Source organism: Dendrobates tinctorius, unplaced genomic scaffold (genome assembly GCF_039654945.1).
Source record: "Dendrobates tinctorius isolate UK_male_01 unplaced genomic scaffold, ASM3965494v1 ptg000007l, whole genome shotgun sequence".
Classification (NCBI taxonomy): domain Eukaryota; kingdom Metazoa; phylum Chordata; class Amphibia; order Anura; family Dendrobatidae; genus Dendrobates; species Dendrobates tinctorius.
This window is the reverse complement of record NW_027361675.1, coordinates 21,352,982-21,368,621: the sequence shown is the minus strand read 5'-3', so window position 1 is coordinate 21,368,621 and position 15,640 is coordinate 21,352,982. Positions and strand designations below refer to the sequence as shown.

The 15,640-nt window shown below is 41.0% G+C and overlaps 1 protein-coding gene across 1 annotated transcript in view; it reads right to left on the bottom strand.

The window, feature by feature from the left end:
• The window catches only part of RUNX3 (RUNX family transcription factor 3), a 275,849-nt gene extending 261,247 nt beyond the window's left edge, over positions 1-14,602 (bottom strand). Inside the window, exons 1-2 of the mRNA XM_073572398.1 lie at positions 14,476-14,602; positions 14,146-14,249 (exon numbers count right to left, since the gene is read on the bottom strand). Coding sequence (XP_073428499.1) covers positions 14,146-14,203 — 58 coding nt within the window. The 5' untranslated portion in view covers positions 14,204-14,249; positions 14,476-14,602. The remainder of the gene's footprint in view (positions 1-14,145; positions 14,250-14,475) is intronic.
• Between the last annotated feature and the right edge of the window lie 1,038 nt (positions 14,603-15,640).

Below are 15,640 nucleotides of genomic sequence, written 5' to 3'. Positions count from 1 at the left end.
TCACCACACATCTAGATAAGTTCCTTAGGGGGTCTAGTTTCCAAAATGGGGTCACTTGTGGGGGGTTTCCACTGTTTAGGCACATCAGACACTCGTCAAACGCGACATGGCATCCGATCTCAATTCCAGCCAATTTTAGGTTGAAAAAGTCAAACAGGGCTCCTTCCCTTCTGAGCCCTGCCATGTGCCCAAATAGTGGTTCCCCCCCATATATTGGGTATCAGCGTACTCAGGACAAATTTGTCAACAACTTTTGGGGTCCAATTTCTCCTGTTACCTTTGGAAAAATAAAAAAATTGTTGCTAAAATATTATTTTTGTGACTAAAAAGTTAAATGTTCATTTTTTCCTTCCACGTTGCTTTTGCTCCTGTGAAGCACTTGAAGGGTTAATAATCTTCTTGCATGTAGTTTTGAGTAGCTTTAGGGGTGCAGTTTTTAGAATGGTGTCACTTTTGGGTATTTTCTGTCATATAGACCCCTCAAAGTGACTTCAAATGTGAGGTGGTCCCTAAAAAAAATGGTTTTGTAAGTTTTGTTGTAAAAATGAGAAATCGCTGGTCAAATTTTAACCCTTATAACTCCCTAACAAAAAAAAATGTTGCTTCCCAAATTGTGCTGATGTAAGGTAGACATGTGGGAAATGTTATTTAGTAACTATTTTGTGTCACATCTTTCTCTGTTTTAAGGGCATACAAATTCAAAGTTTGAAAATTGCAAAATTTTCAAAATTTTTGCCATATTTCTGTTTTTTTCATAAATAAACGCAAGTTATAGCGAAAATTTTTTACCACTAAAGTGAAGTACAATGTGTCACGAGAAAACAGTCTCAGAATCGCCTAGATCCGTTAAAGCGTTCCAGAGTTATAACCTCATAAAGGGACAGTGGTCAGAATTGTAAAAATTGGCTCGGTCATGAACGTGCAAACCACCCTTGGGGGTGAAGGGGTTAAGCATGCTAGCTCCTCCAACCAGTGTTAGGCAGGAGTCACACTACAGTGAGATACGGCCGAGTCTCGCAGGCTAAAACCAAGCTCTCGCACCGGCACTCCGGAGCGGAGCGTGCAGCTCCATGTATTGCAGTGCAGCTGCACACTCCGCTCCGGAGTGCCGGCGCCAGAGCTTGGTTTTAACCCACGAGACTCGGCCGTATCTCGCTGTGTGTGATCCCGGCCTTACAGTGTTAATGGTACACTTGCTGATGCCTGTGTAAGACTGATCCCTCTGTGCTCGGTGCCTGACCCAGCCTGACTTAATTCCCTTACCGTACTTAGACTCTTTGCTTGTGACCTGACTTCTCTTGTGCCTGCTCCCTGTATACTTAAGAATAAAACTTGGCACTCAAATTAATAAGAGAATCCAAAGGAAATTTTTATTGCAGTCCGTCCGAAAATTGAGAAAAGACGTTTCAGTCCCACATGGACCTTCAACAGTCCGACTGATAGGATGAAGATGAAATAGAGGTAAGTATGTAATAAGTTGCATCTGCAAGCCTGTAGTGGTAACAGGTGGGTATAATCCAGAAGAGGTCCGAAATAGGTGCAAGCAGGACCCCAATGAACACACATTTCCAATTGTGACCCTATTTCGGGCCTCTTCTGGATTATACCCACCTGTTACCACTACAGGCTGCAGATACAACTTATTACATACTTGCCTCTCTTTCATTTACGTCCTACCAGTCGGACTGACGGTCCATTTGGGACCGAAACGTCTTTTGTCAATTTTCGGACGGACCGCAAAAAAAATTTCCTTTGGATTCTCTTATTAAGTTGAGTGCCAAGTTTTATTCTTATGTACACTGGCCTGGGAACCTACTTGTGCACCACTTCACACAGCTGTGCTACGTTTCACATCATGCTATCTGTATACTGTCTTGTCTTTATGGTATTCCTGACCTTGGCTCGTGAATTGAATTTCGTCTCTGACTTCGCCTTGTTGTACTGCGCCATTTCCTGGGCCTGACCTCGGATTGTTTGACCTCCCTTTTCTTATTCAGTAAGTAGTATATATTTTTACTATATGTTATTGTAGCCTTTCTCTCCACTTCTGGGACTAATATTTACTATAGCGATTCGCGTCACACATACAGTATTTATTTCTTGGGCAAAGTGTAGTGCATTTTTATTATAGAGCCGCACTATGGGGCATTTTCAGTGCCACACTGTAGGACATATTTTATTTAGGGGCACAGTGGGATATTTTGTATTAATAGGGTTCTAGATGTAATAATTATTTTTTGAGAGCATAATGTGGGGATAGTCTGCAAAACCAAAGAGCAGAAGATAACTAGGAGAAAACCTCTGCAGAGATGATTCATGGCTGGAAGAAATCATCATGGATGTCTGGATCAGTTGGAGAAGAAAGGAAGAAAATTATTTAGAGGTGGTATCACCTGTGAGTTACTGAATGTCAATATTTATTCTGCCTCTGTGATGAGGGTTTTTTCAGGCCAGAGCCTGATTTTTCTATTGCATGTATTCCCAAACACACTCTTTACCATATTAGATATAGTTAGTTATTAAGTTTGCTTAAGTATTGTTAGTTAGTGTAATATTAGTATTTAATTAACATTATTTATCTTGTTTGCATAATAATATTGCCCACATCTATTATTTAAAGCAGTATTGACGTGTTGGTCAACAAGTTACATAATTTTTATTCTAAAATTTACCAGCCTGTCTGCGCTCTCATTAGGGGTTCACTTTCCAGACAAGTCTGTGAAAGTGACTCAACACAATAATGGAAGTGAACAAACAAGGTTTGGGAAATCAGTGAAAATTCTCAGAAGAGCTTACTTGAATACAAAGTTTCTTTATCATTCACAAGTTTTGTACTGACTAAGCTGATTTAGAGAACAGAGACATCTTCATGCAGGTGCTTCCAATTCATATTGCTTCACAGGAGGACCTCAGCAAAGAGCTTTACTGTATGTGCTACTGAAAAAAAATTAGAATCTCTAGTGTGGAAAAAGTGATACATACACAATTAAAATTTACTGGTTTGCATTTTTTTAACTGATTAAAGCAAAAATTACAAGTAATAATTCATGAACATATACCATATTTTTCACACTATAGAATACAGCTTACTCTCCAGGTTTAGACTTCAGAACAATTTACTATCAATTAAAATTTCCTACATGTTGTAATGAAGTGAAGTTGTTAATCTACACAGGGGTCCCCATCCCATGTGTGGTGCACTGGTCCATGATAAGTGGCTCTCAAGGGCAGTTCTCTATATGGTGACCTGTGATTAGTCCCCACACAGAAGAGCAGATCTGGATAAGCATATAGTGAGGGGCATATAGTAAATTAGTGATACGATATTACTGGTAACAGAGGCTGGGCGGATGGTTTAGTGAATTCTGCATTGAGCAGGGGGTTGGACACGATGACCCTGGAGGTCCCTTCCAACTCTACCATTCTATGATTCTATGATCAAGAGGTGCTTGAAGCTGGATGTGTGTGGTGGGAGTGCTTGGTGTAAGATTATTTAAAGAGGGTAAGATTGAATCCATTGAATGTAAGTATATTGTCTATAAAGGAGGGGGCACAAGGTTTTGGTGTGCTTTCTATGGGGAATCTTTGCCTGTCCTTTACACAAGTAATGGTGGCTTTGGATGTCACTACTGTGTAGGAGGGGTGGGAGTAGTCTGGAAGTGGCCCGCAATCATCTCTCAGAGCTGAATATGGCTCTCAAGGTAAGAAAGGTTGGAGTCCACTACAATATCCATATTATGCACCCACACAGTTGTACCATGCACATTATGTACACGGTTCTTACAGCACAAACAACGCTGCTACAGTACATACACAGAAGCTAAACACACAACTCTGCAGCACAAACTGCATATGCACACCACTCATCTAGCACTACTGAATGTACATGTACAGCTCTGGCAAAAGTTAAGAGACCACTGCAAAATTTTCAGGTTGTCTGATTTTTCTCTTTATAGGTACATTTTTGAGTAAAATGTAAATTGCTCTTTTATTCTATAAACTACTGACAACAACATGTCTTTGAATTTCCAAGCACTAAATTTTGTATTTATTTTCAGAAATTGAGAAATGGTCAAAATAACAAAAAAATGCAGTGCTTGCAGACCTCAAATAATGCTAAGAAAATAAGTTCATAATAATCATTTAGAGATAACAATTCTAATGTTTTAACTTAGGAAGAGCTGAGAAATCAATATTTTGTGGAATAACCATGATTTTTAATCACAGCTTTCATGCGTCTTGGCATGCTTTCCACCAGTCTTTCACACTGCTTTTGGGTGACCTTATGCCACTCCTGGTACAAACATTTAAGCAGTTCTTTGTTTGATGGCTAGTGACTATTCATCTTCCTCTTGATTACATTCCAGAAGTTTTCAATGTGGTTCAGGTCTGGAGATTGTGCTGACCATGACAGGGAATTGATGTGGTGGTCTTTCATCCACACATTGATTGACCTAGCTGTTGTACTGGTTTATTGAAAATTGCCCAATTTGTGCACATTTCCCCCCCACCTCTGTTGCACCTCATGCAAAAAGGCAAATGTTCTGTGACCCCAACAGTAGGAACAATAACCATCCTCTCCTCATGCTGACTTGCTTTCTCCTCCTCTCCAGCCCATTCAGGCTGCACAGACATGAAACTTGGGTTGGGTGTCCCCTATGTAGCATTAGGAGTCCCCTCACTAGATGCCTTTTTCAGTGGAATACTGTGGACAGCAGAAGGCAGCCTGTGACCACAAAAACAGCGGGGAAAATGGCCCAGTGCATGCTTGGTAGCAGGAAGTGGAAAATGTTAGCACTAATGCTTTGGGTAGGGCACTAGATGCCTTTTTCAGTGGAATACTGAGGACAGCAGAAGGCAGGCTGTGACCACAAAAACAGTGGGGGAAATGGCCTGGTGTTTGCTTGGTTGTAGGCAGTAGGAAATGTTTGGACTACTGCTTTGTGTAGGGCATTAACCCAAAAACAGTGGGGAAAATAGTCGGTGCTTTAAAAACAAGGCAACACAAAATGCTCTAACAAGAGCTGTTTTAAGATATACACTGGAAGAACACTTTAACCTCTCCCTCCCTAATGCGCAATCTCTCCCTCCATGTACTCTGACTTCGTTGTGTGTCTTCAGCTCTGAAAAGAGCTATTTTTGGTGGTATTATTGAGCTAGTGACCGGCTCCTTTAAACTGTCCCTGCTCGAGTATCTCTCCATGGCCCCTTGTACAAATGGGAATGAGGACCCAAAGACTCAGTGTGAGTACTCTGGGGATGGATTTTGGAAAGGGGGTGCTGTTACTTGAGTGGGGCTGCATAGGGAAGCTTATGATGAGGTGCTGTGTGGGGATTAGGGGGATGATGAGGGTCTGTGTGGAGAATTGGGTGATGAGGAGCTGTGTGGAGAAGGGGTTATGAGGAGGATGATGAGGTGCTGTGTGGGGATTAGGAGGATGATGAGGTGCTGTGTGGGGAATAGGGGGATGATGAGGTGCCCTGTGGGGATTAGGAGGATTATGAGGTGCTGTGTGGGGATTAGGGGGATGATGAGGTGCTGTGTGGAGATTAAGAGGATGATGAGGTGCTGTGTGGGGATTAGGGGGATGATGAGGTGCTGTGTGGGGATTAGGAGGATGATGAGGTGCTGTGTGGGGATTAGGGGGATGATGTGGTGCTGTTGGGGATTAGGGGGATGATGAGGTGCTGTGTGGGGATTAGGAGGATGATGAGGTGCTGTGTGGGGATTAGGAGGATGATGAGGTGCTGTGTTGGGATTAGGAGGATGATGAGGTGCTATGTGGGGACTAGGAGGATGATGAGGTGCTGTGTGAGGATTAGGGGATGTTGAGGTGCTGTGTGGGGATTAGGGAGATGATGAGGTGCTGTGTGGGAATTAGGGGGATGATGAGTTGCTGTGGGGGATTAGGGGGATGATGAGGTGCTGTGGGGGATTAGGAGGATGATGAGGTGCTGTGTGGGGATTAGGAGGATGATGAGGTGCTGTGTGGGGATTAGGAGGATGATTAGGTGCTGTGTGGGGATTTGGAGGATGATGAGGTGCTGTGTGGGGATTAGGGGGATGATGAGGTGCTGTGTAGGGATTAGGGGGATGATAAGGTGCTGTGTGGGGATTAGGAGGATGATGAGGTGCTGTGTGGGGATTAGGGAGATGATGAGGTGCTGTGTAGGGATTAGGGGGATGATGAGGTGCTGTGTGGGGATTAGGGGGATGATGAGGTGCTGTGAGGAATTAGGAGGATGATGAGGTGCTGTGGGGGTTTAGAAGGATCATGAGGTGCTGTGTGGGGATTAAGGGGATGATGAGGTGCTGTGTGGGGATTAGGGGGATGATGAGGTGCTGTGTGGGGATTAGGGGGATGATGAGTTGCTGTGGGGGATTAGGGGGATGATGAGGTGCTGTGGGGAATTAGGAGGATCATGAGGTGCTGTGTGGGGATTAGGGGGATGATGAGCGGCTGTGTGGGGATTAGGGGGATGATGAGTTGCTGTGGGGGATTAGGGGGATGATGAGGTGCTGTGGGGAATTAGGAGGATCATGAGGTGCTGTGTGGGGATTAGGGGGATGATGAGCGGCTGTGTGGGGATTAGGGGGATGATGAGCGGCTGTGTGGGGATTAGGGGGATGATGAGTGACTGTGTGGGGAATTAGGGGTAATGAGGGGCTGTGTGGAGAAGGAGTGATGTGGGGGTAATGATGGGCTGTGTGAGGAATGGAGGGATTTAATGTGTGTGGGAGATTTGAGGACACAAAATGAGAAAAGGGGGAGATGCAGGACATGTATGAGGAACCAGTATGGCGGAATGGGGGGCATGTATGAGGAAACAGTATAGGGGGATGGGTGCAGGCACAGTATGGTGAGTGGGGATGGGTGCAGGCACAGTATGGTGAGTGGGGATGGTTGCAGACAGTATGGTGAGCGAACAGGGGAATGTATGCAGACACAGTATAAGTAGTGATGTGAAATACGTATGTGGACAGAGTACGGGGAGTGTTAGGAGTGGCGGAAGGCACTAAAAAAAATAAATAATTAAAGTGCCTTCGCCACTCGGGGTCCACCGTGTGGCAGGTGATAAGACCGCTGCTAGAGAGGCAGAGCACTATGGCAATAAAGTGCACGGGGTTAACTGCACCCAGAGTGCACTGAAGCAAGCTCTGTTAATGACACAGAGCTGCAACCTTAAAGTACACAAAAACGCTGTGTCTGTTTAAGCCACAGAACAACAGCGACACGGTAATAAAGGGTCACTGGAGCAGCCTTAAAAGTCAGAACTACTCCGACAAGACCTACCATGAAAAGAGGTGCGAGACATCGCAACTGCGAACGCTCGAGGAACTGTAATCGCAGCGCGGTGTGAACGGAGCCTCAATGGAGACACCGCGATATCGCTGGCGCGATGCAGGACACTAGCTGCTGAGACAGGAATAGCTGGAGCGCGCTGGCGCTGCTACTGGCGGCTGCCCAATCACTCACACAATCGTATTATCAGAGGGAAGGGGTTTCTTAATAAGTCAGTCACCAGTCCAAGAATCCGTCACCATACATACAGCAGTCACAAATCATGCAGCTGCGTCGACACAAACTAAATGTCTGAGCACGCCAAAATACTCAGCGGACACCCGAGCATGCTCGGGAAAACCCGAGCAACGAGTATACTCCCTCATCACTATCCCATCCAAAAAATAAACTTATCAGATAAATAAAAATATATAAAAATAATTGTTACAGAAGAGGAATAAATTTTAAATTGCTTTTTTGTGGTCCTCTGAAAGCATAAAAAAGGAGAAAAAGTGAAAAATTGACACATATTTCCTTCATTTTCCCACTGATATCGCCTATATCAACAAAATGTAAAAAGTGAGTATGAAAATAGCACAAAAATTCAGCCTTGAGTATGATGAAAAAGGATCAAAAATTTATTTGAATACCAGTACAAAAGATGTTTTTCCTACTGTTTAGACTGTATGAATGAAAAAACTCGAACATGTGCCTTGTCATTGGTCACTTTTGCCAGCAAAACATAATGGTGACTACTCTCTGCTCATTCTTCTTGACCTCTTCAGTTTTCAACACTGTTGACCACCACCTCCTACTCTCTATGCTCCACTCAATCGGAATAAAGGACATTGCTCTTTCCTGATTCTCTTCCTATTTTTCTGACCGCTCCTTCAGTGTATCGTTGACTGTCTCCACTTCTTCTCTTCTTCCTCTCACTATTGGGGTCCCTCAGGGTTCAGTCCTTGGCCCTCTTCTCTTCTCTCTCTACATGGCCCCAATTGGATAGACCATCTGCAAATTTGGCTTTCAGCACCATCTTTATGCTGATGACACACAACTATACACTTCATCCCCTGACCTTAACCCCACTGTACTACAGAACACCAGTGACTGTCTGTCCGCAGTTTCCATCATGTCCGCTCTATCTGAAACTCAACCTTTCCAAAACTGAACTTCTTTTGCTCCCACCATCTACTTACCTCCCGAACATGTGACATCTCCCTCTTCGTGTGTGGCACCACAATACTGCCTAGGCAGCAGGGACACTATTTGGGTGTTATGTTTGACACCAATCTTTCCTTCACGGCCTATGTACAATCTCTTACCCTCTCTTGTTGCTTGCACCTGAAGAACATCTCTAGAATCTGCCTTTTCACACCATAGGAACAACAAAAACCCTCACTGTTGTCCTGATCCATTCCAGCCTTGACTACTGTAATCCTCTATTAATTGGCCTCCCCTTCACTCGATTTTCCACTCTCCAGTCCATCCTTAATGCAGCAGTCAGGGTCACCTATCTGGCTAATCATTACTCGGACCCTTCCACTCTGTGCCGGTCATTGCACTGGCTGGCTGATCCAACTTAAATTGCTTGTTCTCACCTACAAAGCTCTTCACAGTGCGGCACCCCCTACATCTTCTCTATCATTTCTGTTTATCTGCATGCTGGTTCTCTATGCTCCCCAAGTGACATTCGATGAACATTCGCACTAATCCATACCTCCCATTCCCAGGTTGAAGACTTCTCCAGAGTTGTAACAATTCTTTGGAATGCTCTACCACAAGAAATTAAAACTAACCCTAACTTACAGTTTTAGGCACTCACTAAAAACACATCTGTTTAGGGTGGCCTATCATGTTCCCTAGTTGAAGCCTCTTTTTATATTTAGCCCATTCACTATTTCTCTAAACATAACTCTTCATCAAACTCCACCTCACCCAAAAGCACTACAAATATTGGCTGGTGACAACCTCATGCAGCCTTTCTTTATCCCCATTTCCTCAAGATGGCTGGATCATCATTGTAAATAAGCCCCTGTACTTTGTGTCTCCTCCACCTCATTGTAGATTTTAAGCTCTGAAGAGCAGGGTCGTCATTATTTTTGTTTTAAATATTGTATTATCTTTAACTTGTTGGTGCTATTTAAATAAAGATTATTATTATTATTATAACTGGTCAAGATTCAGGAACAGAGGTAAATGGCTCTTTCCTGAACTGGTTAAAAATCATTGCACTCCATGAACAAGTGTTTTTCTCATTCATCGGGTGATTAAATAAATAATAATAATAATTTTATTTCTATAGCGCCAACAACATATTCCGCAGCACTTTACATAATAGAGGGGACTTCTCCAGACAATAGACATTACAGCATAGCAATAAACACATAGACCAAACAGATACCAAGAGGAATGAGGGCCCTGCTCGCAAGCTTACAATCTATAAGGAAAAAGGGGACACATAAAAGGTGGATGGTAACAATTGCTTTTACTGTTTTTATTGTTTGGACCATCCCTAGTTTAAGAATCGGGTGTTCCTGTTGCTGCATGAAACAGTTAACAGTCCAAATAACAGTACAGACACAGAGGACTATTAAATGCATTAAGCATGTGAGAACATGATATGATGAACCTGGATATGGTAAAAAATTTTGAAATGAGCCACATAGGGATAATTACAGTTGTGGCCCAAAGTATTGACACCCCTGCAATTCTGTCAGATAATACTCAGTTTCTTCCTGAAAATGATTGCAAACACAAATTCTTTGGTATTATTATCCTCATTTAATTTGTCTTAAATGAAAAAACACAAAAAGAATTGTCCTAAAGCCAAATTGGATATAATTCCACACCAAACATAAAAAAGAGGGTGGACAAAAGTATTGGCACTGTTCGAAAAATCATGTGATGCTTCTCTAATTTGTGTAATTAACAGCACCTGTAACTTACCTGTGGCACCTAACAGGTGTTGGCAATAACTAAATCACACTTGCAGCCAGTTGACATGGATTAAAGTTGACTCAACCTCTGTCCTGTGTCCTTGTGTGTACCACATTGAGCATGGAGAAAAGAAAGAAGACCAAAGAACTGTCTGAGGACTTGAGAAACCAAATTGTGAGGAAGCATGAGCAATCTCAAGGCTACAAGTTCATCTCCAAAGACCTGAATGTTCCTGTGTCTACCGTGTGCAGTGTCATCAAGAAGTTTAAAGCCCATGGCACTGTGGCTAATCTCCCTAGATGTGGACGGAAAAGAAAAATTGACAAGAGATTTCAATGCAAGATTGTGCGGATGTTGGATAAAGAACCTGGACTAACATCCAAACAAGTTCAAGCTGCCCTGCAGTCCGAGGGTACAACAGTGTCAACCCGTACTATCCGTCGGAGTCTGAATGAAAAGGGACTGTATGGTAGGAGACCCAGGAAGACCCCACTTCTTATCCCAAGACATAAAAAAGCCAGGCTGGAGTTTGCCAAAACTTACCTGAAAAAGCCTAAAACGTTTTGGAAGAATGTTCTCTGGTCAGATGAGACAAAAGTAGAGCTTTTTGGGCAAAGGCATCAACATAGAGTTTACAGGAGAAAAAAGAGGCATTCAAAGAAAAGAACATGGTCCCTACAGTCAAACATGGCGGAGGTTCCCTGATGTTTTGGGGTTGCTTTGCTGCCTCTGGCATTGGACTGCTTGACCGTGTGCATGGCTTTATGAAGTCTGAAGACTACCAACAAATTTTGCAGCATAATGTAGGGCCCAGTGTGAGAAAGCTGGGTCTCCCTCAGAGGTCATGGGTCTTCCAGCAGGACAATGACCCAAAACACACTTCAAAAAGCACTAGAAAATGGTTTGAGAGAAAGCACTGGAGACTTCTAAGGTGGCCAGCAATGAGTCCAGACCTGAATCCCATAGAACACCTGTGGAGAGATCTAAAAATGGCAGTTTGGAGAAGGCACCCTTCAAATATCAGGGACCTGGAGCAGTTTGCCAAAGAAGAATGGTCTAAAATTCCAGCAGAGCATTGTAAGAAACTCATTGATGGTTACCGGAAGTGGTTGGTCGCAGTTATTTTGGCTAAAGGTTGTGCAACCAAGTGTTAGGCTGAGGGTGCTAATACTTTTGTCTGGCCCATTTTTGGAGTTTTGTGTGAAATGATCAATGTTTTGCTTTTTGCTTCATTCTCTTTTGTGTTTTTTCATTTAAGACAAATTAAATGAAGATAATAATACCAAAGAATTTGTGTTTGCAATCATTTTCAGGAAGAAACTGAGTATTATCTGACAGAATTGCAGGGGTGTCAATATTTTTGGCCACAACTGTAGGTTAATGCGTTGAGGCAATAGGCCAGTCTGAACAAATGCGTTTTTAAGGCACTCTTAAAACCATGGGGATTGGGGAGTAATTGTATTAGCCTGGGTAGTGCATTCCGAAGAATTAGCGCAGCACGTGAAAAGTCTTGGAGACGGGGGTGGGAGGTTCTGATCTATGAGGATGTTAACCTCAGGTCGTTAGCAGAATGGAGGGCACGGGTACGATTGCCAGCCTGTTTAGCATGACTAATCTGTTTAAGTGGCCCTTATTAATTGATTTAAATTATTGATCTAAAAAGCAAAGATGTAATAAAACAACAAATATAAAATTACAAATGCAAACATGGGAAAAGTAGCGGACATCCACTATGTTAATACCATCCATTCAACTGAATTATTTTTGCGAATTTAAAAGGAAAGTTAACTAAACTGCGCTAATGGGTTATGAATCCATGACATCATCGGAAAACATGGAAAATACAGTAGCATCATTAAATAAACACCCCAATTGCAGGAAGATTTTTTTTTTTGCGAAAATTAATTACATTTTGTATAAATGATAAATGAAGGAAAAGAAAAATTATTTGCTTCATGCTTTTCTTACGCATATGAGGTAACATTCACTAGGTTGAGATTTTTGCAGTATACTAGTTGGATTTACTTTTTGGCGAAAGAATGCAGAAGAGAGGTTTTTAGTTATTTGGTAATGTAGAGAAAAGGAAAGAATCTATTATTCACATTCTGGATTCAATTGGAATTGCATCTTGGAAACATAGGGCCCATATTGTACTACCCACAACAAATATTTTTGTAAATTACCCAATTTTGTTCTATAACAACCAGCAAAGTTTACATGCTTAGTAGGGCGAGTGAGTCAGTATATAAATGTTGTATAAAAGAAGCAAAAGAATTGATATTTATAGACCTAATATTACAATAATTATTTTATTTGCACCTTGTTTGGTGCATTTAACTCATCTACTGTGGAACATATTAATTTATCACTTGTGCAAATATTTGGAGCCAATTCCGGCATTCACATCAGTGTTTGGAGTGAAAAGTAGAGGCAGTTTAGCCAGAATTCAGACACATTTATAAAATGCAACTTTTTGAAAACAAGTGGCATATGAAAAATGCATGGCGATTTTACTCCTCCGGCACAGAAAAAGTGCCATCATTTTAGTCAGGGAGTTGGCGAACCTTTAACTTGGTTAAAATAATGCCCCTTTTAATAAATGTGGGTTATAAATACAGTATCTAGTTATTTGGTTACTAGGTTGATTTTTCAAGTTCAACCTGAGGCCAAGTTGACACGAACATATTTTCGGTCTGCGAAAGAACATGGAAAACACTCAGACCAATGTTATTCAATGGGACAGTGCAGATGGGCAATTTTTTTTCATGGACCAAATGGGTGAAAAAAAATAATCTATGTGTTGGATGAGACTCTCTCCATTCAAGTCTATGGGTGCGCAAAAAAAATTGTATTCTATACGGCGCCACAATGCAGCATCTGATTTTTATGGATACATTGCAGTTCTTTAACATAGGAAACTGTATCTTGTACATTTTTAATAACTACTAATGTATAACAATGTATTTGTTATAGAATGCATAAGTATGAAAAAATGAGAAAAAAATTGTCCGAATTCTGTGGATGAAACTTAGACAATTTTTTTATACTCTTGTGTGAACCTACGCTTGCTCTGATTCGCCTCTATGATCCCACAAGAAGATGAAAGAAAACTCCCCGGCCAAATGTTACCACACAGGACTGACTCATAATCTCCCTAGGTAAAATGAAGAGCATTTACTGCTATAATAGCTACATCTGTCAATTCCATCATTTTTTAAAATATTCTTATTACAAATTTTTTCAGTATATTAGCTGTCAATCTGATTGTCACATAATCATCATAATATACAATGGAAGTGCGCACAGAAGAATTTAATAAATTGCTGATAACAGAATTACTCCTGTGACATAGAATAAGAAAACCAGGGGAATTTTCATTTCCCAACGATTACTTTGTATAAACGTCACAAAAGCTATAGCCAGCTAATTCTGAAAAATAAGAGTGTGCAGATTGTATGAAAACTAAAGTGAAACAGTCTGTAGTTTGATGGTGAAGTGCACGGAAACTATAGGAAATTACAAATATTCCCTGCTGTCCTGGGCTATTCTTGGATTGTTCTAAGATCTTTCACGAGCGTTTCCATCAAACCACTATGTTTTAGGTAATTTTAAAAATGTATACACATAATTACTGCTGAGACCAAACGAGCAATGTTCCAGTATTTCTGACATGATATATAGGAAATGATAAACAGCATAAAGATATACAAGAAAACTCTTCAGACACCATAGAAAAAGTTCGAAAGAAAGACTTTGCTTTACTTCTGGACTTCTAATCCAACCACTTCCTAAACCTCAACCTGGCACTTCTTCTCGAGAAAAACTTCAGACCCCACAATACGTAGATGCAAAATGAATGCATCTGGTAATAATTTTGCAGAAAGCTATGTTTCTATTCAGATGTTAAAAAAATACAACTTACCACGGAAAAAGCCATTTGTAAATGCAGCAAACTGGTCAAAGGGATGACTGGACTCCATGCTGGTGGCCTACTTGAAGGCGACAGTTTATTCCTTGTGGTTTAGACTGAACAGGCAGAGAGAAGAGAGAAAAAAAATAAATTCAATAGAATACAAGAGGCAGTTCCCCAAAGACATTGAGTGTCTGTGAGTTTGTATGGCCACAGGAATGTGCAACCACTAATCTGCAGCATAATTTCTTTTTCTACAGAACACAGACATGGATGTTAAAGTATAGAAAGAGGCAGAAGGGAATGATCAAGTATGAGGAGCATATGAAATAAAAACACTACCTTTTTGCCCTCAAACAAATAGGTTGGTCTGATAATAATATTAGATGTGGTGCTAAAGGTTGCAGATTTCAACGCTGCTCTGACTGTGGTCGTGTGGTTGTGTGTAGAAGGCCTCAAAGGGTTCTAAGTCAACTGGAGAAAAAAGACAAAACAGTCATTTACTGAGCAGCGAGGGGATGATCACCTGATCTTTGATGACAACAGCCGTGTACAATCTTTGTGGCTTTCTCTCAGTTTTTTGATTGGGGCTGAGCTGACTCACTGCATGTGGAGGAAGAATTCAATTTTACAACACTTAATGCTGCTTTGTAAATGAGATCGTAAGTTAACCTTTAGAAAGATGTGATGTAAAGACTTTATTTCAATATGTCGAAACTGTAGAGAAATATAGATGACATGAAAAATATAGTTATGGATGATGTACTGTATGTAGATAATGTGCTATATGTCTATATATTCATTATATGTCTATTTAAACTACAGCAAAAAAAAATAGAATGTTTCCAGCAAGTCCTAAAAATCACACAAACTTCATTATGAAGTATGAATGGAGTTTCTTAAAAAATATACGTCATTAAAGAAGAACTGCTATCAAAATTTGTATCCTATTTAATTAATTGCAATCATCATATTATATAGCACTGTGTACTTACAATTGCTCATTTTGCCTTTCTACCCAGCTATTTCTCTTTTCCATTAGGTCTATGACATCACATGATTAAAAGCTGACTAGCTGACTACTTCTAGTCTCTATATACTGTACAAGTACATGCTGCAATTTTTTTTCACAAGGGCATTCGGTCCATGTGAAAAAATGGTACTCTAAACAGCACGAATGAATTACATTAGTACAAGTGATGTGAGTTTTTCCATGGACCGTAAATGCAGTTGCGTGAAGGGAGTTTAAATGTGGAATTGCTATGGGTTTCTAATAATTGTCTTCCAGATAACTTAGCTGTAAGTTGACAGAGCACTTTTTGAAAACATTTTTTTTTTCAATTTGCAATGATCACAGGTTTCTTCAGGAAATAATTGCATATGCAATGTGATTTTACCTTAATTTTGGGCACAAAAGTTTGAACATTATAACCAAATACCTCTTTTGTAACAATATCTAAATATATTTACTTGATAACTGAAAAAAAAAAAACGAATGAAAGAGAAG